The sequence below is a fragment of the Perissodus microlepis genome, chromosome 5 (genome assembly GCF_051167445.1).
Source record: "Perissodus microlepis isolate ML-2025 ecotype Zambia chromosome 5, ASM5116744v1, whole genome shotgun sequence".
Classification (NCBI taxonomy): Eukaryota; Metazoa; Chordata; class Actinopteri; order Cichliformes; family Cichlidae; genus Perissodus; species Perissodus microlepis.
The window spans coordinates 34675274-34696669 of NC_140465.1; the positions used below are offsets into that span (position 1 = coordinate 34675274).

A 21396-nucleotide genomic window follows, 5' to 3' on the forward strand; every position below is an offset into this window, starting at 1 on the left:
GTAATTGTATTTATGATGTTATTTGGTTTTATAAAAGTGTATGCTTTATTGTAAAATGTATCTATTTTGATTGTAAGCCCAACAAGGGACAATTGTTGAAAATTAGCAATAGCTATAAACTTATGTGCGTTACATCAGTTTCATGTTTGTACTTGGACTATGTTAAACTGCACTGTCCCTTTTAAATAAATAAATTCAAATTCAAGTTCATTTTTGCAGTATCGGGAGTAAATTCCCTGCCTTCTGTGTTCTCAGTAACATGTAACTTCTTCATTTACATCTGCACTATAACATGTAGTATTTTAGTCATGCCCTGATATAAAATTGAAACATAAGAGGGTGAAGATGTGAATTACTCACCTTTAACCTCTAGATGTATTTGTTGAAGAAAAAACTCTTTGTCACCTGATTTCACTCCACACCAGTAGACTCCAGCATCCTGTGAGGACACATGACTGATGGAAATGCTGCTGCTGGTGTTTGTTGACATGATTCTCCAGTTTGGCTGTGGAGAAGGGCTTTTTGGTAAAACGTTCTGACAAGTGGAGTTATCCTCTTTGCAGAAAAAAGCGGGCTTGTATTTGGCATCAGGAGAATCACAGGTGATGGTGGTGTTATTATTTCTGTATGCAGTTTGATAAAATGGTTTGGGGCACCCATCTTTATCTAAAGGGAAAAAAGAAAACCAAGATAAAACACAGTAAAGTGTGTATCAGATATTTTACTCTTCATTACATTTATCTTATTTAACATTGCAAATGAAGTTTCTTTTATGGGACCAAAAAGAAACACAACTTCGTACCAACTTCAAATTCTGTGTCTTTGGATTGTTTTCCGTTGCTGTCGGCATTATTAAGCTGCTTGACGATCAACTTGCCAGGGTTTATTTTGTTTTTTTGAGGAAGATTAACAACTTTTTCCATTTGAAATCTTCCATTTGTTTTTTGATTGAAGATGAATTTAACCCACTCTTCTTCGCAGGGTGCTGCTTCTGACATCCGCTCACAACCTAAAGACAAATATTCACATCATGTCAGACGTCAAAAGTCACACACAGTTATTTATTTTAATGTCTCTTATTACATTTGTTTTAAATGGCCAGTTTGATCTAAATTAGTTTAAATAAATATGAATGCATAATTATGGTGTATGACAAAACATACAAGTGTTTTATTTCTTCTTGTTCAGTTTCATTTCTTCTTGTTCAGTTTCATTCTTTGTGAACAATTTTGAAATGTTGTGTTTTTGTGTTGTAGCTGTGCCTTTTAGCTCGATATATAACAAATGAATTGCAAAATGTCTGTCAAGGTTCTCAGTCATCCAGCTCATTGTAGTATAAGGAGTTTGGAAAGAAAAGCGTCTGGACTTTTCTTGAAGATGTTTCATCCGAGAAGCTTCTTCAGTTCTAAGCCAAGCTTCATTTGAAAGCCTGATGCTTAGCCTCGTCCACCCCAGCTGTAAAACTCAGAAACCAGTCTTACTTGTTACCATCTATCGTCCACCTGGGCCTTACACAGAGTTTCTCTCTGATTTCTCCGACTTTTTATCTGATTTAGTTCTCAGCTCAGATAAAATAATTATTGTGGGTGATTTTAACATCCATGTAGATGCTAAAAATGACAGCCTCAACATGGCATTTAATCAATTGGCTTCTCTCAAAATGTAAAAGAACCCACCCACCACTTTAATCACACTCTAGATCTTCTTTTAACATATGGCATAGAAACTGAACATTTAACAGTGTTTCCTGAAAACCCTCTCCTGTCTGATCATTTCCTGATAACATTTACATTTACAATAATTGATTACACAGCAGTGGAGAGTAGACTTTATCAAAGTAGATGTCTTTCTGAAAGCGCTGTAACTAAGTTTAAGAATATAATCCACCCACTGTTATCATCTTCAATGCCCTGTACCAACATAGAGCAGATACTGTATCTCCTGTGAAAAAGAGAGTCTCAAATCAGAAGTACTTGATTCCCTGGTATAACTCCTTAAAGCCAGAACATCTTACTATTTGTCACTGATTGAAGAAAATAAGAACAACCCCAGGTTTCTCTTCAGCTCTGTAGCCAGGCTGACAAAAAGTCAGAGCTCTGTTGAGCCAACCATCCCTTTAACGTTAATATTAACAACAACATAAAACCTGGATGAGAGGGCCAACTAGTTCATGCATTTATTACTTCCAGGCTGGACGACTGTAATTCATTATTATCAGGAAGTCATAAAGACGCCCTGAAAAGCCTTCAGCTAATCCAAAATGCTGCAGCAAGAGTCCTGACAGGGACTAGAAAGAGAGAGCAGATTTCTCCTGTTTTGGTTTCCCTTCATTGGCTTCCTGTTAAATCCAGAATTGAATTCAAAATCCTGCTCCTCACATACAAGGTCTTAAATAATCAGGCCCCATCTTATCTTAATGACCTTGTAGTACCATATCACCCTATTAGAGCACTTCGCTCTCACACTGCAGGCTTACTTGTTGTTCCTAGAGTATTTAAAAGTAGAATGGGAGGCAGAGCCTTCAGTTTTCAGGCCCCTCTTCTGTGGAACCAGCTTCCAGTTTGGATTCAGGAGACAGAAACTATCTCTACTTTTAAGATTAGGCTTCAAACTTTCCTTTTTGCTAAAGCATATAGTTAGGGCTGGACCAGGTGACCCTGAATCCTCCCTTAGTTATGCTGCAATAGACGTAGGCTGCCGGGGGATTCCCATGATGCATTGAGTTTTTCCTTTCCAGTCACCTTTCTCACTCACTATGTGTTAATAGACCTCTCTGCATTGAATCATATCTGTTATTAACCTCTGTCTCTCTTCCACAGCATGTCTTTATCCTGTCTTCCTTCTCTCACCCCAACCGGTTGCAGCAGATGGCCGCCCCTCCCTGAGCCTGGTTCTGCTGGAGGTTTCTTCCTGTTAAAAGGGAGTTTTTCCTTCCCACTGTCGTCAAAGTGCTTGCTCATAGGGGGTCATATGATTGTTGGGTTTTTCTCTGTATCTATTATTATAGGATATACTGTACAATATAAAGCGCCTTGAGGCGACTGTTGTTGTGATTTGGTATAAATACATTTGAATTGAATTGAATTGAATTGAGTTCTAAGAGCAAATGGTGGAGAGTTCCAGATTTTAAGCCCTATGGGAGTGTCCGCAAGACGGTCACCCTATTGATCCTCTACCTAATCACATGAGCCAAGGTGTGAAAATGAGTGTGGTTCAAACTCCAGACGCTTTTCTTTCTAAGCTTCTTAGACTATTCTCTGCAAAATGATTTAATAAATTAATTTATGATACTGAAAATTTGCTTTGAAGATTGACAGTTACTGTTTTATATTTCAGGAAAAAAGCACAATAATAAAAGTTTTATTGTCTAACACATAAAAACAACTGAATAACTGTGTTTTTCTCTCAGCATTTTAATCTGTCTGCATGAACGCATGCTTCTGTAAACTCATATAGTTATCAGTCATAAACACAGTACAGAAGCACATCACTGAAACTGTACTGACTATATAGAAAACTGTACTGGAGGCAAAAATGTATGTTGTAATAAATGTTTCCATAACATGATGTCATAACAGTATAGCAACGACTAGCATGTAATACCAGATATGATGTGTTAGAAACCTTTTACCTGTCATCAATGAGAGGATGAATAGCAGCAACTTCATCTGTTGTTTTTGGATGCTCATCTTCAAATCTTGATTGTCTCCTGAGCTCGACTGATGTTAGTGAATTTCTGTCTGTCCTCACCCTGTTTTACTTTTAAAAAGAACTCCTCCCACCTTCATATCTCATTACTTTGCATCAGTAAACTAGATGTGGTTTGAGTTTAAATTAACAGGAAGTCCACAAAACAGGAATAGCAGTTCAGAAAATGACTTTATGAGTTGTAACAAGAAGTAAAGGCTTTTTTTTGTTTGTTTTGGGTGAATTTTTTAGTTGAAAAAAATCTTTATTTAGTTTTTAACTGATACAGTTTTTACTGGGGCGTGGGAGAAATGAAGACAGTGGTGGTGATGACTAAATAGAAATTAGGAAAAGAGGCTGACTCATGCTTCGCTGTCTTTATATATTTTTAATAGTGTTGCATCATCAATTTAAAATAACAGGATATGACTCACATGATTTTGCAGTGCAGTCTATACTAGAATGACTCTGAAATATTTGTGTTGTAAATATGCTTTTAAAAACAGAATTCAGTGATTTTCACAGCTGTTTAAAACCTGTGTTGCATCACATCTTTTCATGTTCAGCAGGCAGGACAGGACCCAAACACAAGAGGGGAAAACTGAGAGAGGCAACTTTACTGCTGTAGGTATTTCAACACTAAAAAAATCAGAAAGCATAACCAAAAACTAGGAACAGACTCTGAACCAGCATTGAGAAAACACACACAGCATACGTGTTGGGAATAACGCCGTTACTTTTTTCAGTAATGAGTAATCTAACTAATTACTATTCCTATCATTATAACGCCGTTACTGTTACTAACAAGAAGCTGTAAGTAATCTGGGCGCTACAGCTTTAAGCAGCTGTGCGCGCTCCCACGGATGGCAATCACTTTCTGGCAGGGATCAATCACATGAGTGCTGCTGTTTGACTGAGGAAGAATAAAGTAGTCATGGTAAACCAATCACATGACCACTTCAAGATGACAAAGCAACAAGGTGATATATACCAGTTTTTAAACTGTATTGGTAGGCCACGTAAAACATGATAAACAATATTTACTCTGCATTTTTTCCTCATTAGTTTCGTCATGTTTACTGTCTAACGACAGCGCAGCAAGAACTCTCTGCTTATGAGCAAAAAATAAAAAAACAAAACAAAAAACAGCCATTTTCTGTTGGTGGAAAAATGCACCATGTCGACCAATCAAAAATGATATGGCAACGTGACATTTGGTTGTTTAGGAAGAGGGGGAAGATTTAGGAGTGACAGCGAGAGAGAGAGAGCAGAAAGAGAGAGAGACAGAGAGAGTTTTGAGATGTGAGAGATTTGTGACGTTTAGCGTGTTTGGAGTGTGAAGTTAATGTGTTGTCTTGTGTAGTTAGTGTGTAGTGTTGTGGATAGTTTTGTGTTGTGTGTCAGAACAATGAGGCGACTGCTGTCTCCAGGAAGAAACAGGAGTGATACACCTGCTGCTGTCAGACCTGCAGGTATCAGTGATGTTCTCCTTTATAGTGGACAGAAATTATTTTTTTGGAGTGGCACAAATAATTTGTGTGGCATCTTATTGAAGAACAGCTGATTGTTCTGTAAATAGTTTGAAATGGTTATTTAAAAAAAAGGGTAAAAGGTAAATGGATGCAAATAACTTTGTGGTTTGCAAAACTTGTGCATAGCATTTTAAAATTGACAATTTATATTTGCATTTAAAGTTGTGAAATGTGATTCATTAAACATGTTTGTGGTTGTTACAGTAAAAAATATAAGTTTCTACTCTGATTTTTTATGGCGGCAGCTACTAAGTTTTAATATTACTCTTATTACTCTTTTTGTGTCACAAAATAAACTTTTAAGATATTTTCAGGCAAGAATGTAGCTGTGTAAACTTCAAATATCTTCTCGGTTTATCAACATATCACATATTTGCAAAAGTGCTCCGAAGTGCTCCTTGATAGCTAGCCGGGAGCTCGAGGCTCACTAGAGCCGTTGGGAACAGCGAACTCCCTGCACATCGTTTTCAGGCCCCACGCGGTCTTTCGCTACTCAGGTTAATCATGATATATATAAGTCACTTAGATAACTTAAAAACTTTATTGTTTGGCTGTTTTCAGTGTTTTATTTGTTCGTGAGTAAATCGGTTTGGCTGAGATTAAAGTTGTAGTCTTCACGGATGATCTGATATCCTCGTGTCGGTGTTGTTCCCACATCAACATAATAAGTGTTGTTCCAGGTTCAACATTGCAAGTGACCAATCACATTGTTGTGACATCCCCCTTTTTTGCCTTTGAAAAATGCCGCCTTAAAAAAATCGACTTCACTTGCGAGAAGAGAAACCGCTTCTGTCCGCTGATCCAGGAACTTGAATTCTTTGCATTTCAGGATACTTTCCTTTAATAAATGGTAAGCATTATACATATTGTCCTTATAGAGGCGGTTTCTCTTCTTGCAAATGAAGTCGATTTTTTTAAGGCGGTATTTTTCAAAGGCAAATAAGGGGGATGTCACAACAATGTGATTGGTCACTTGCAATGTTGAACCTGGAACAACATTATTTATGATGACGAGGGAACAACACCGACACGAGGATATCAGATCGTCCAGTTTTCACACAGCTGAATAAACCTCAAACAGAAAACTGATTAAACAGAAGTGTGAGATGATCGAGAATTTATGCCAGTGTCCTGTTATATTTTAGATAGAAAGGAGCAGACGGCTGAGTTTATTAAACTCCACCGAGACAGTGGTGACGCAAATCTGAAGGCTAGATCGTCCAATTTCACAGCCGCTCACTTCCGGCCTACCCGGACTTAGGAGGACCCGGGCCACGTAGACCGCGAAGGCCGGGTCCTCAGGAGGATGCAGCCTACGAATTTGGACACCCCTGTGGACCTTCAAAGTAAAACAGGAAATACAGACACAGAGATCCAGACTAGACACTGAACTTAACAGACAGATTCCTGAACATACACCATGACATCATGGACATACAGAGGGAACGCAGGCAGCAGGGCAGGCACCGAACAGAAACCTAACTAATGGCAAATCTTAACATGGTAAATGGACTGGTTCTTATATAGCGCTTTTCTACTCCGAGCAATCAAAGCGCTTTACACAACTCGTTCATTCACCAAATCACACCAGCACTTCACTCCTATGAACTAAGAATATAACACAAGCAGAAAACAAAGAGAATCAAAACCACAAATCAACAATAATCAAATAACATAATCAGGAAGTGCATGTCTTATTATAACAACTGTCTGATCTGCTCTGCAAAGCTGAGTTTTAGATTCCAGTTTTGATTTTATTGTTATCCCTTCTTGTGCTTCTAGCGTGCTCAGTGTTTCCCCCTCTTGGTGTCCTCTGCCTTGTTTAGTTATGAACCAGTAGTTTTGCCCTTCTGCATTCTGTTGTGTCTGAAATAAGTCAAATCACCAAATACATTAATTCTTTTTTCTCAATAAATAATGTTCAGTTCTTCCAAGCGATCTCTCTTTTTTTTTTTTTGAAGTGTATATATTCTTGTCTCCCCTTTGACCTCCTGTTAGACTCTAATGTTGATTTCATTGCTGGGATCTCTAAAACCTGCTTTATGGAATTGCTTGTTTTTCTGTTTTGCCACAGATTTTTAGGTTATGTTTTTTGAGTCAACCAAGAACTCAATGCTGCCATCTACTGTATCTGCTGCTCATTAAAAACCTCATTAAAAGGAGAATAGTAACAAACTGACAAATTGATTCTAATATCACAAACAGAATACTCGTACAGTTCGTGTTTTCTTAATGAAATGTATGACAAATATAAAACTGACAAACAGTTGTTGAATAAACATGATAAATTATCCCCCCGATTAAAACTGGTCACATTATAACTCATAAAACTGCACCGTAGACAGACAGACAGTTTCCAGGCGGTTTCTATGTACAGCAGGGGTAAATTATCTCTTACAAAGCAAAAACACTGATGTAAACAATATGTCCGATACACACAGCACCATGGATATATTTAAGCATGAAAATATTGAAGTCAAGAAAACTGTTTAACTACTACTGCACACATTTTCATGGTACATGCTGGAAATTATTTAACATCATTTACTGACTCACATTTTTTGCCAAAAGAACAAAAAATGTATTCCAGACAACCTCTTCAAGATATTGTGCAACAACAGTATATATATAAACACAACTCATAGATCATAACACAACTGATAGCAATAAAAACAATAGAAAGTGTTGAAGAGAGAGTTCTGTGCTGTAAAACAGAGGTGCACATTGCACTTGAGACACATCACTTTTTTGTTTCTGTGCACACAGGAATCCTCATCTTTACTCTTGATTCAATTCACTTTGACTTTTATAGTCCAAGGGCGTAGATTTGGTTTTGGCATTGGTGGGGACGGATGATTCAACCATCGAACCCTGCACTGTTCTTTTTTTTCCCTTTTTGTCTTTGCTTCTTGATAACAAAAGGAGAAATATACTTGCCTACATATGCTATTCTATATACTTTTAAACCATTTAAAATTACAATTCATAGTTTTGGTTACATGGACAAAGCACATAGGAGTGGTATATATATATATATATATATATACATATATATATATATATGTGTGTGTGTGTGTGTGTGTGTGTGTGTGTGTATATTACATATGGCTCCCTTATGAATGTTTTTTTATTTTAACATTCAAAACAAAAAAACGGAATAAAACCTGAAAAAAACCCTCTATATCTTCTTACACTCACATGTACTCTTTTATTTACAGTTTGTCATTTTAATTACACTTACAATGGCAGCTTCACACATCATCTGGTCCTGTGACCATGTGTCAGAACAGGATGCCCCACCGTACTAATACTGCTCGACAGTGACTCAAACATCTTATAGGACTGAACTTTGATACTTTTTCCAACACTCTGATTGGTTGGCTCAGTTCATTTCACATGTACTGGGCATGTTGTTGCCCAGCAGCAATGCTGTGCTGTAGAGAGTTAAGTTATAAATAACAGCTAATTATTTTGATATATTGTTATTCAATCCAGATGCTTAGGATACTTTCACATTCATTGTGTTTAAAGTCAGTGGCTCTAAGTGTGGATGTTGTGTATCGTACCACAGTGTGGTACAAAAGCACTTGACTTCTTTGTTGGCTTCTCCTCCTGTGAAAGAGGCAGGTCCGTATCTTCCTGATAGGCTTTAATAATCATCTTCACAGGGAAATAAAATCTAAGATCTCAGAACAGATCAGCACCAAAACACCATCACAAAATCACTGTGACTCAAACACTAAATACATTATTTTTATTCATAAATCTGTTATATTCTTTAAATAAATGATCTCATTTTCTTAGCTTGTTGACTGTTGAGTAGAGAGGCTCCTCGGTCGGCAGGTACAGTTGGGTGTCACTCGAGTCAGTTCGACATTTGGGAAACTTCACAGTAGAATATTCACAGGCAGAGTAGCCGAGTCTGACTGTCTCACCATCAGCTTTATCGGAGTTTTGAAAGTTAATGGTAGCATAATGTGTTGAGGGCACAGGGTTTGGAGAGCTGACGGTGGCATAAATTGTGTTTGTTGCATTTTCTGAGTCTGGCAGCTGGAGGCGCTCCTGTATCTCCTCATAGGTACAGTCCTTCACGGGAAGAATGAGAAATTATTATTTTTTTAAAGCAGTGTATTTGATTCCTTTACTGAAGTAATATGATCATTATTTTTGGTCATGTGAGAGAACTCTGACTGCACAACTGTTGTGTGTGGAAATAACATTTACATGTCTGTTTATGGTGAAGTCTTTGCTTTCTTTAAATCCATAAACTTCATTTCACTTCTCAAATATCACCTTGTGTGTGTCTCCTATATGATATATTTAACTGACATTTTTTATTGTAACAACCATCAGTTTATACAGGAAAATAATGACTATTAACAAGGTTGGCCAAACTTTTGCATCCCACTGTACATTTCGGGACATGTATTCTGTAATCTGTAGTGGAATACATTTTAAAAGTAACCTTCCCAACACTGGTTATGCTGAGTTGGTTATGTCTAAGGTAAGACAGTAAACTAAAAACTAATGACCATGAGCTGTGACTGCAGATGAATGAACGAGGTTAAAACTGTTCCTGATCAGTGACATGCTGCCAACAGCGCCTCCTTCATGTGAACATGCTGACACCTAGACTGGGAAAGTGAAGCCAGATAAAGAAAAGAGAGCCTGTGTACGGTGAACTTCGCATGAACACACTGGGAAGAAAACGAGGTTTTGACCTTGTTTGCTGCAGAAGTGTTGCACAGTAAAACTACACCGCACACCAGCAAGACATAAAAAAAGCCACATTTCCACACTAACCTCTTTGGTACGGCATGCTGCTGCACCATATCCTGTGTTTTTTGAACATGAAAATTCTGTTAAACAGAAAACAAAGACAGCAAAACATAAATGAGCAGTTTATGTTTTGGATTTAAGTGGACATTTACAAAGATTATCAGTTTAATGAAGTAATGTCTGGATACTTTTCCTGCTGTGTTTTTAGACATCATCAGTGTGAGATAAGGAAGTACATGAATGTGGTTTGTGGGTACAAATTAGCATATCTAGTAATGTTGTGCAAACAAACAGTAACTTACGTTTATAGATTAGGATCATCAGTATCACAAAAAGCAGCACAGCCACACAGACGATCACAGAAATGATGGCCTCAGAGACGCCTCACAAATAAAACAGAAACATATTCAGCATCAGTTAAAAAGAAAACGTTTGTGACGCACACATTTCCATGCTGAGGAATTTAAAGTGAATTTTACTTAAATGAAAAAGTAAAAACTAAAACAAACTAAAAGTACTCTCTCACCACGTCTCCCAGCAGCTGCAGCTGCAGCTGTAGTCGTCGCTGTAGTTGATGAAATGGTAGACGTGGATGTTGTTGGTGATCCTGAAAGAAAAATGAAGGTCAAGGAAGTTGTATTTATGAAAATGTTTGAAATTTTTTATTGATTTTTATTTTAATTAGTTTGATAAATAAGACAAAATGTGTCGGTTTAAAGGTTTATTTTCTTCTTTTTTGATCCTTCTGTTAAAACAAGGACCTTAATAATACATTTTAATCACAAATTTGTGTCAGTAGTTTTTAAAATTGACCTGATCTAACTTGTACCTATGGTTTATTGTCACAGAGACGAAAACACACAATTAATGCAGCAGAAATTAACTGCATGAAAAAAAAAACGATTAATGCTACATTTATTTGAATTTAGGATTCTGCTAATGTTCATAGCTTGACATCACACTTTCATAGCTCATTGGGACACTTAGAACCGTTGATAATGATTCTTGATGATTGATCTTAATGATTCTTCACACTTATGTAAATGTCTATCTTTCCTTTAAGCCCTGATCTCGAAGCTGGAACCGCAGATTTTTAGCTTTGGTTGATAATTTTCAGCCATCACACACCACAACTCAAAGGGAGGAGCAGGAAATGAAAACAAATGCAGCAGCATTGCTGTAGGTACTGTATGCTTGTTAGTCTGTTTTAGAGTAATGGGACTGACTTCTAAAAGTGGCTGATGAAACCATACAGAGCCTGTTAAACTGATTCTTTCACAGCATATACAGGACTCACAGGTCTGCAATCAGAGCAGACTGAAAGTTGTGGAAGCACTCAGAGCCACATTTAAGATTCTGTGTAGTTATTTTAAAGTTAATGTTAAATCATTTTAGTTGTACAATCTCAGTCCTTAATGACACAAAAGGTTATCAGCTGAACACGCCCACTTTACTGTCTTAAAGCTCTTTCTGTATCAAACCACTTCCTCTCATGTAACGTTTTCCTGGTTTGCTTCTTTACATAAAATTAAAGGGTTTATTGAGTTTTTATTATCAGATATCAGAAGTCTTCACTTTAGAAGACTTTTTATTGGCTGAAATTTAACAGGACAAACGTATGTTGTTATTAATAGATAAAGTTTATGTGAATTATTACTGCTCTGTAATATCCTGTACATTGTGAACATGTCAGATAACACCCACAGAATAAAACAGCGTGACTCACCTACAGTCAGGATCAGTCTGTTGCAGATTTGTTGGTTGTCGTTTTTCGCTCGACACCAGTATGTCCCGCTGTCATCTGCTGTTACATTTCTTATTGTAACAGTAATATTTGTCTTGTCTTTATCATTTATGGAAAACTTCTTGTTCTTATCAGGCTCATTGGTCGTTACTAGAGTTTGACATATAGATGGATCGTCTCCCTTACAGATTGATTTTGAAAGTGAGGCCTTCTCTTTGCATTTACACCAGTATGTGAAGTTCTGACCAGCAGCTGGTGATCTTGTGAAATTAGTAATATCTGTAGAAAACAGAAGAAAGCAAGTACTTGAAAACACTGTATTTAGGCACGCCTTTAAATAAAACGGAAACTGCAACAACTGAAAGACATTACGAGAGTTACTCACATTCCACCTTCAGTTGTATTTTTTGGAGCGCGACCTCTTTTTTTTCTTTCACTCCACACCAGTAGACACCTTCATCCTGTGAGGACACGTTACTGATGGACAGGCTGAAGTTTCTGTTTGTCTTTGTGAAAGTGAATCTGCTGTTTGACTGTCGAGGCGATTCTACCATGTTCTCACAGACAGAGTTATTCTCTTTGCAGAAAAAAAATGGTTTGTTGTCTCCTTCATAATCACATTTGATCGTGGTTTTAGTTGTTCTGTATGCAGTTTGATTAAATTGCTTCAGGCATTTAATTTTCACTACAAAGGAAAAAAAGGTAGATTGAGCAAAATATCAAATGAAATACATTAAGGTGTATATCATATGAGTTATCCAAATTATTGTATTTGAAGTTGTAAATTATTTAATTTTCATTAAATTTGCCTTTTACTCTTAATTGCAACTTTAACTTATTAAAAATGAAGACTTGGAGGAGAAAATCATTTAGTAATTAGACTTATCATAAAATAAAATAAAATAAACAATAAAAGGTGAATCAAATAGACCATTACGGCAAGGCTTGGATGGTCCATTTGGTAAAGTAAATCCGTCGGGCATCTTTTTTCGCCTTTAGACAATAATTCTGATGGCAAAAGAGCCAAACGGGACAGGCAAAAAATAAATAAATAAAAAAAAATTAGACTTATCAGACTTTTTCTTTCAGGCTGGAGAAAAAAAAAGTTATAAAAGTAAAACTAAACTAAAATTTTGTGGTTTCTTACATTTGACTTTTTAAAATTAAAATAAACAAAACTTCAGATATAAGATGACTGGATTTTCAAAAAAGAAATTCTTACCAAGTGATTTGTCATTGATGGATGATGGGTTAGACGTTTTGCACATTTTCTTCCAGGATTCCTCACTTTTAAGTTCCCTGAAGACCACCTTTGGGATTTGCTTTGTTTCATACTTCATATAATGTGTTTCTTTAGCTTTTGGTGTCTTGCAGGTGAATTCAACCCATGTTCTGCATTCATTCTGTTGTGACATCTCACAGGCTGAGGACAAATATTTACTTCACCTCAGTCACTTAAAATAAATCACAGAGGTTCAAACAAAACTCTAAAGACACGTTCTAACACAGTCTGTCTGCATTAGTACATCAATAAAATTAATTAATACCATATTATTTGATATTATCATATATCAATAATAAAAACAATAAATCTGAACTTTCGCAACTGTATTTGGACTTATTCCATCTTTTTCTATAATTGTGATGAGGCCAAAACATGTCTGCTGTGACTGTTATTGCATATTTTTAATTAGCTGGATAATTCAAACCTCCAGGAGCGTCACTCACTTTTAATTTTACTTTCACTCCTGCATTACAATAAAGTGCAGAAAATAATAACATATTTGCTGGTTATAGCTTATGTTTGTTAAGTTGAAAAATGTGCCGTGGTTAAAAAAGTGGAGCAGTGAGTCTGTTAAGCTCATGTTCAAGATATTCAAAAAAGAGCTGTAGCCATACCAGCCCACAGGATGTACTGATTCAAGCTACTTGCTTAAGATGCAGTAACAGATCTCTCTGTCTCTAATATCAGTAATAAAGCCATAGTTATAGTTTTTACCTGTCAGCAGGAACATAATGAGCAGGAAACTGCTTTTCATGTTGTTGGTCCTAAATGCTGAAGTCATCTTTAAGAAATTGAAACTTTGAGTTCTTCTTTTCATGTCTGGGGTGATGTGGTTGTGTGCACAGCCGTGTTTCCTCAGTTTATATTTTGGGCAAACTAAAAGTAACCCTGCCCCCATCTTCCTCTTCCTCGCCGTGTTTCTGCCTCAACCTAACACTCTCCACGAACTCCTGATTACTCCTCACCTGCTACTGTTGACCAGACTGCATGAAAGACAAACTGCATGAGTGCTGTAGTTTTACGTCATGATACGCTGTGTGTGGCAGGCAAAGACACAAAGCTAGAGCGAGATCACAAAAAAGTTAAAAATGTGAAGACATGAAGACAACGCACATTATGCTAAGAGACAGGAAGCAGCAGGTGTGGCTGGTGTTAATCAGCACTTCCCCTTTCAGGGGTGTGGCCTCTCGTCTGCTCTTCTCCCTCTACACAAACGACTGCAGTTCAGTTTGCAGCCATGACATGACAGTTATCTGACTCATTAGGAACAGCAATGAGTTTGCATACAGTCGTGGGTTGAACAGCTGGCCTTGTGGTGCAGTTAGAGATGATTATGCTCAGAACTCGAAGAGAGATGACAGGAGGAGCCATTGTCCCCCATGAAGTTACTTAACAGCACTGTCTGCTGTGGAAACCTTCAGGTTTCTGGGATCCACAGTGTCCTAGTAAAATATACTGCAATAATCCAGTCTGCTCGTCCATCACTGCATGGTTTGGATCAGCCATAAAACAGGACAGTGAGCTCTATAGAAAGAAATTATTGATGCAGACTTGCCCTCAATTCAAATCCAGTCAGGAAACAGGCAGGCAAAATCATCGCAGAGCCATCACACCAGGTTCTGTCCAACTCCTCTGCTCTGGCAGGTGCTACGCCAAAACCAGCAGACTTCTGCATGGGTCCTTGCACCATTCCATCATAACTATACTATACGTTCATTGTTTATAAAATTAAGGAACCAAGTGCAGGATTGGCATATTTGATAAGGCTGATATAGTCTGATAAAGCGTCACAGGTTTTACAGCAGCTGGGGGAAGGAGACACAGGTGGGCACGTTCAGACAGTGAGACATGGTAAGAAGCCAAACGCAGAATGTGAAGAAGTTTTAACAAATACCCATTAATGACATTGGAAAACATGAAGCATGAATTTAAATAAATAAATAAGAAAATAAACCCCAAAGTAAACAAAGAGAAAACATCTAATAATAAGCAAGAATGCAAAGCTCCAAAGAACTAAAAACCAGGGACGACCACAGACGTGGAGAGAGTTATTATTACAAAAAATGTGTTTTTCAGGACAAGCAGGATCATGGTGTCCTACTGTATTTATAAATCTTAAACAACAATTAAACTAAAATTGTTGTTTATTGATTTCAGTCTGACAGCACAATCCTCTGTAAATATGTTGTATTGTATGTTAAGTCTTGATGTATTCACACAGCAAAATCTCCAGTGTTAAATTAACACTAGAGAGTGTCTATATGGGTCCACACCTCTGAGTGTTAAATACAACACTGTTGAGTGTTAAATTAACACTTTTGACAGTGTTATATGTTTAAAAGTAACATGGTCAGTTTTGAAGATTAACAAAGACTAACACTAAGCAGTGCTGATTTTCTAACACTGGAATATTTCTAACATTTTGAGTTATTTTCCAGTGTTAGAAAATCAGCACTGCTCAGTGTTAGTCTTTGTTAATCTTCAAAACTGACTAGGTTACTTTTAGACATATAACACTGTCAAAAGTGTTAATTGTTAAATTGTTAAGTGTTAAATATATAGTGCTGTGAAAAAGTATTCTGCCATCTTTCTGATTTTTTTTCTATTCTTTTAATGTTTTTTTGCATATTTTTCACATCTTACATTTTTCAGATCATCATTTTTAAACAATGGCTTTTTTATTAAGAATATTTCCTTCATACATATAAACAAATAGAGAAGAGACGGATTACAAAAGTGAAATAAAGGAAAAAAATATAAACGTAAATAACATAGGATCCGGCAAAATAATCACATTCATTCCCACCCAGGTCACTGCCCTAGATCTGTACACTGTATTTCCACACCTGACACGAAGTTTCAGGAAGCACCTGAAAAGTTCTTATAGATTTTGAATGCATCAAGAAAAGGTTTGAAATTTCCCAGATCATCAAATTTTAATAGCTAGAAAGCAAGCAGTAAAAAGAGGCGCAGTCAGGACTTAACCCTTCTCAGTGCCGCAGTGGCATGGCAACAACAGGGAGTAGAAATGGTCAATTGAAACTCTGGATGGATGATTTGCTGTAGACTTCGTATCATGCTGGCCTGGTTTCCACTGACTAAAATCTGTATCAGAGTCAGCCTCACCAGAGATGTTTTTAACGTTGACTATGGATTCATGCATGAAGAAAGATGGGTTTGTGGGGAAGTTGGTCGTGGCATAAACTGTTTTCATTGCAGGTCTTGTGACGGACTTCTGGGAAGACTCGTGTATTGCCTCATAGATATTATCCTAAAAAATGACAAACACAAAAAAGGTTTATATCCAATCTTAATAGTAAGCATTACATGTACTAAAGACCTTAAAAAATGGAATTGCTCTCTATCACTAAAACCTGCTAATTACTGCCCAGGTGCAAATCCAGCTCAGGGGCTTTTAGGAGCACTGCAGCTGAAACCGGCATCACTGTAAACATAACCAGCAGCAGCCAGAGACAACAACATGTATGTAAACTTGATTGAGTTTAAACCTGATTTAGACTGGTTATGAAATTTTACAGAAAAACAGTTTTTACGTGGGAAAACAATATATGTAATAATAAGGTAATATATATATATATATATATATATATATATATATATATATATATATATATATATATATATATATATATATCTTGGTTTTCATGTGAAGCATGACCCTGAAGGTAAGCGCGTCATGGACAAAAGTAAAACAGTATGTCTGATGTGCCACGCAATGCGCAATTACATGGGTGGGAACTAGTGCGTTAGCGCAGTTAGCTCGTTAACGTGTTGACGCCGTCTAGCCCCACGCCCAGGGCGATCTGCGGTAACTTGTTAACGGAGATTTGCCGCGTCATGGTGTTAATGTCATTTTAACGATATTAACGCTGACAGCACTAGTGTGAACACAACGAATATGACTGCACATTTATGCCGACATCATCCTAGTGCAAAGACAAGTGGAAGCAGACAAAAACAACAAGCACGCATGCTACAAACTTTACCCGAGTCATTTAGACAGCCGTTAGCACAGGATTCTCCTCATGGGGACCTGATATGTTTAATATGCTGCTGAGAGTATAGCCCAGAAGAAGCGTATAGTATAGCTTTTATTCTGGAAAGAGCCATTTCTCTGTAATAAACTCTCTTTTCCAAAGATGAGTGATTTCTCGATCAGATAGATTTTTTTTTATCATTATTATTTTGTTGTTTTAGCAACATTAAATTTAAAAACTGTACTAAAACATATTATATTAAAATATATATTTATAATTTTAATAAATGACTAATTAAAAAGGCATGAACCTTTTTTTGTATCGAAAAAATATCGAACCGTGACACCAAAGTATCGAACCGAACCGTGAATTTTGTGTATCGTTGCACCCCTAATATATATATATATATATATGCGTGCACACACACACAGACATGTATACATACTTCTTTGTTCTGTGCCTCTCCATTCTTTCTGTGTTTTGACCATGAAAAACCTGACAGAGAAAAATAAGGAAGTGAAAAACATTTTTCTTTAACTAACAAACTGTCCAAACTGACAGACTTACATTTGTTTCTTTTAATTTAATTGACTAATATATGAACCGCTGAATGTGTCTGACTACTGAAAAGTAAATATATTTTAGATACTTTATACATGACAATGTTAGAATGGGCATTTTAAATTTATATTTTACCTACATTTGTAGGTGAAAACCGCAATAACCACAAGTAGCAGGAGAGCAACGAGGACAGCTGCAGTGATGACCACAGTTAAAGGAGAACCAGCTGTAAGACAAAAATCAGAAAGAAACCCCACAATGGCAGCTGTAAACACAGACATGTCTGCTAGAACTGTGAGTTTAATAGAATTCACATAAATACGCTGACAGACTCTTTTAATCTATCAATAAGAGCACTTTCTCACAGGGATCTGTCACAGGAGGTGTCTGGGTTGTAGAACTGGTGGCTGGAGCTGGAGGATTCAGTGATGTAGTGGAGGATGTAGTGGAGGAAGTAGTGGAGGGGTCTGGGTACACAAAAGTATGAAAGTTGTGCATTGAAACAATAGTAAATTAACAAGCTGCCATTATTACAGATAAATTAATAATATTTAGTGAATAAAAAAAAGTTCATTATTTGGAAACATCGCTGCCAAGTTTAGTTTCTTTTTTCATGAGACATAATATATAAAATACAATGAAATGATTGTACCATTTTTTTACTGCCTGTATTTATTTTTAATGTATTAGATGACCATAATAGGGATATCATCTCTGAGTTACTCTCATTACTTATAGATCAAACATTAGAAAAAAGTAGAGGATTTTGAAGCAAGAATTTTTGTCTCACATGGATTACTTGTTCACATTTGGCCATTTATAATGAGCTGTGTCTGAAATGTCCTGTTTCACTCTTTGTTTAAAGATTCTAAATAACATTTAATTTGTATTCTTCTATCAAATATACTATATGTTCCTCTTTCTTCAACATTTGTACACAAAACTGTTAGATTGTCAAGAACATCAACAAAAGAGAACCAATGCACTCATTGCACACACTGTGTGTGTGTGTGTGTGTGTGTGTGTGTGTGTGTGTGTGTGTGCGTGTGTGTGTGTGTGTCTGTGTGTCTGTGTGTGTAAAAAGAGATGTGCTATCAAAAAGAGAAGGCAAAGAAATAAAAAAATAAATAAAATTAAAAAATGTAAATAAAAGACTAAATCATTCCCTGCAAATAATTAGAAACTAGTCAAACCCTTTGACCAGATTATGCAAAAAAAAAAAAAAACCCTCTACCTCGTACTGTAGGAGTTTCTACTGTGACTGATGTGCATTTTAATACATGAGCAAGACATGAAAACATGTGGAGCACATAAATAGAAACACACATACTAGATTATTTTTCTCACCTTCAACCTTCAGTTTTATTTGTCTGAATGAAACTCTGTAGCTTCCATCCTTTGATTCCGCTCCACACCAGTAGACACCAGCGCCCTGTGAGGAAACATCCCTGATGGACACACTGAACGTCTGACCTTTTGTTGACAAAATATCCTTACAGGTGAAATTCTCCCCTCTGCAAAAAAACTTGACCCAGGACTTGAAATCATCTGCTGGATAATCACACTTGATTTTAGCTGCTCTGGTCACAGTTTGAGTAAATGGTTGCTGGCACTTTTCTGTATAAAAAAAAAAAGACAAAACCCCCCAAACAAGGACAATAAAGTATTTGAATGTGCTTCATTATATCACAACATGTAACTTGTACTTTGTCGCACACTACTTTAACATTTTTAACTTCCTCGTCTGCTGACAAAGGTGTGAAACAGATGAAGACATGAACAAACTGTGAAATTTCCTTTCAAAAGTCTGAGATGTAAAGTAACTTCTGAGATTAAAAAACAAACAAAGTAATGTAAACATGTGTTTAACCTGTAATCTGTAATAAATCTTTACATTTCCAAACTATGATTTATGTTGTGTGATAGAAACAAACTATATAATACCAAAATACAGGTGAGGAAATCTGTTTTTAGTTATTAATTTCTTGTGTTGTACTAATAACATCAACAACAATAATAATAATCACATTTCTTACCAGATTTCAATTTCTTTTTGACAGGAAATCTGTTTGAGCTTTGATGAAATGCACATCTGTACGTCCCAAAGTCTGCTTGTTTAAGCTCTCTGATGCCCACCATGAGAGTTTTATGTTTTGTATCATGGTGCAGAGAAAATCTGCCTTTATCTTCCCAAACATCCTTCAGAGAGCTTTGTAAGCTTGTTCCATTGGGAATAACTACATTGATGTGGTCATATTTTTTATTTGCTTCAGGATATTTGCAGGTGAATTGAACCCATCTTTGTTTGCATGCCTTCACTTCATCTTCATCATCACCATCGGCAGCACAACCTGCAGATCAAAGACAAAAAGTTGTTTTGAATATTTTTAGTATTTCTGATTTGAGAGAGATGATGTTGCTACACAGTCGTCACTATGAGTAAACTGCATGTTGAACTTTTTCATCAGGTTTGTGATTTTTGCTTTTTGAAAATTGGTCAAAACCTCTTCTCTCAAAACAGTTTAAAAAACAATAGAAGATGGGACGGTCTCTACATCAGGGGTGGGCGAACGCCAGGCCTTAAGGGCTGGTGTCCTGCAGGTTTTAGCTGTGTCCTTCATTCCAACACAGCTGATTTAAATGGCAAAAAATACCTCCTTAACATGTCTTGAAGTTCTCCAGAGGTCTGGTGATGAACCAGTCATTTGATTCAGGTGTGTTAAACCAAGGTGATATGCAAAACCTACAGGTCAGCGGCCCTTGAGGCCTGGAGTTCCCCTCCCCTCCTGTACATGGCAGACCAAACCTCTGCCCTAATGGAAGAACCTGATTAAATCAGGTTCTAAATCAGGTCTAATCAGGTCTAATCTTTTCGCATTTTTGGTCTATCAGGAAGGCTTTCATTTCATGTAGATGCTCAAGGTCGTTAAGAGTGGCACCACTACTCTCACAGCACAGTTCAACTTTTTTCCAATTTGCTCATTTTTCTGATTATAAGACTTCTAAACCTCCACGTCAGAGAAATGTTTGAAAAAAAGAATCAACAAATGAAGAAGAAAACATTTTAATTAATGTCCAGTTTTTGCAGATGACCTTGGTGTAAAGGTGTTGGGACATCCACCTCTGGGAAGATTGGCAGCTATCTTGGGTGTTTTCCACTCATGAATAATCACTCTAAAGTTTGAATGATGGACTTCAAATTGTATGACTTGAAATGGTCTTACAAACCCTTCACAAATTGATGGGCAGCAGCAGTTGCTTCTCTAAGATCACTGCTGATGTCTTCTCTGAAATGACGTCATGTAATAAATCATGTGTCGTTGTTCATCTAAGGCTGTTTATACCTAATATTAAGACCTTTCATTATGTTGTGACATGTTAACCCTTAGGATTTACAGAATCTAAAATTTAAAGCTTACTTTGTTTTTATCATGACTGTAAATGGCAACAATTTCTGGTCATCATATACATGAAATTAGTGTAATAATGAATGTGTAATATTAGTAATCAGTAGTCTTACCTGTCATCAGCGTGAGGATGAGCAGCAGGAGCTTCATTATTTTGGTCGTCTCTTTGAGTCCAGTGCGCTTGTTCAAGCGTCTCCGCGATGTCGTCTAAAACTTTATAGCGCCACTTTGTTTCCAGAAAAAAGAGGAAACTGCTAACGTCATGATTATCTAAAAAAGGATATGAAATATGTAGTTCTTCCTCAGTGTCTATATGGTTTTTACAGAATTACATAATCTAGTTTAAAGTTAGACTATAGAAAGAAAACAGGATGTGACTCACTTTAACTCACTGCCCATTGCA

The 21396-nt window shown here is 36.7% G+C and overlaps 2 protein-coding genes across 2 annotated transcripts; both read right to left on the minus strand.

Annotated features, from left to right (window-relative positions):
• Positions 1–8378: 8378 nt before the first annotated feature.
• On the minus strand, positions 8379–14049 carry LOC146387752 (uncharacterized). The gene is made up of 8 exons (XM_084929581.1): positions 13742–14049; positions 12965–13165; positions 12128–12427; positions 11725–12021; positions 10525–10605; positions 10301–10381; positions 10023–10078; positions 8379–9305 (listed from the first exon to the last, which is right to left on the minus strand). The coding sequence occupies exons 1-8, from the start codon at positions 13923–13925 to the stop codon at positions 9012–9014; spliced, it is 1494 nt and encodes a 497-aa protein (XP_084785707.1). The 5' UTR covers positions 13926–14049; the 3' UTR covers positions 8379–9011.
• Positions 14050–15707: 1658 nt separating this feature from the next.
• LOC146387753 (uncharacterized) lies at positions 15708–21188 on the minus strand. The gene is made up of 7 exons (XM_084929582.1): positions 21107–21188; positions 19623–19937; positions 18934–19203; positions 17952–18053; positions 17726–17812; positions 17471–17520; positions 15708–16298 (listed from the first exon to the last, which is right to left on the minus strand). The coding sequence occupies exons 1-7, from the start codon at positions 21141–21143 to the stop codon at positions 16008–16010; spliced, it is 1152 nt and encodes a 383-aa protein (XP_084785708.1). The 5' UTR covers positions 21144–21188; the 3' UTR covers positions 15708–16007.
• Between the last annotated feature and the right edge of the window lie 208 nt (positions 21189–21396).

Coding starts and splice junctions, on each gene's coding strand:
- LOC146387752 (XM_084929581.1), bottom strand. CDS start 13,925: ATGGGGGCAGGGTTACTTTTAGTTTGCCCAAAATATAAACTGAGGAAA. Junction 12,428..12,964: donor CATCAATGACAAATCACTTG/GTAAGAATTTCT, acceptor TTTCCTTTGTAG/TGAAAATTAAATGCCTGAAG. Junction 9,306..10,022: donor CAGCATGCCGTACCAAAGAG/GTTAGTGTGGAA, acceptor CTTCCCGTGAAG/GACTGTACCTATGAGGAGAT.
- LOC146387753 (XM_084929582.1), bottom strand. CDS start 21,143: ATGAAGCTCCTGCTGCTCATCCTCACGCTGATGACAG. Junction 19,204..19,622: donor CAAAAAGAAATTGAAATCTG/GTAAGAAATGTG, acceptor TTTTTTATACAG/AAAAGTGCCAGCAACCATTT. Junction 17,521..17,725: donor TGCGGTTTTCACCTACAAAT/GTAGGTAAAATA, acceptor TTTCTCTGTCAG/GTTTTTCATGGTCAAAACAC.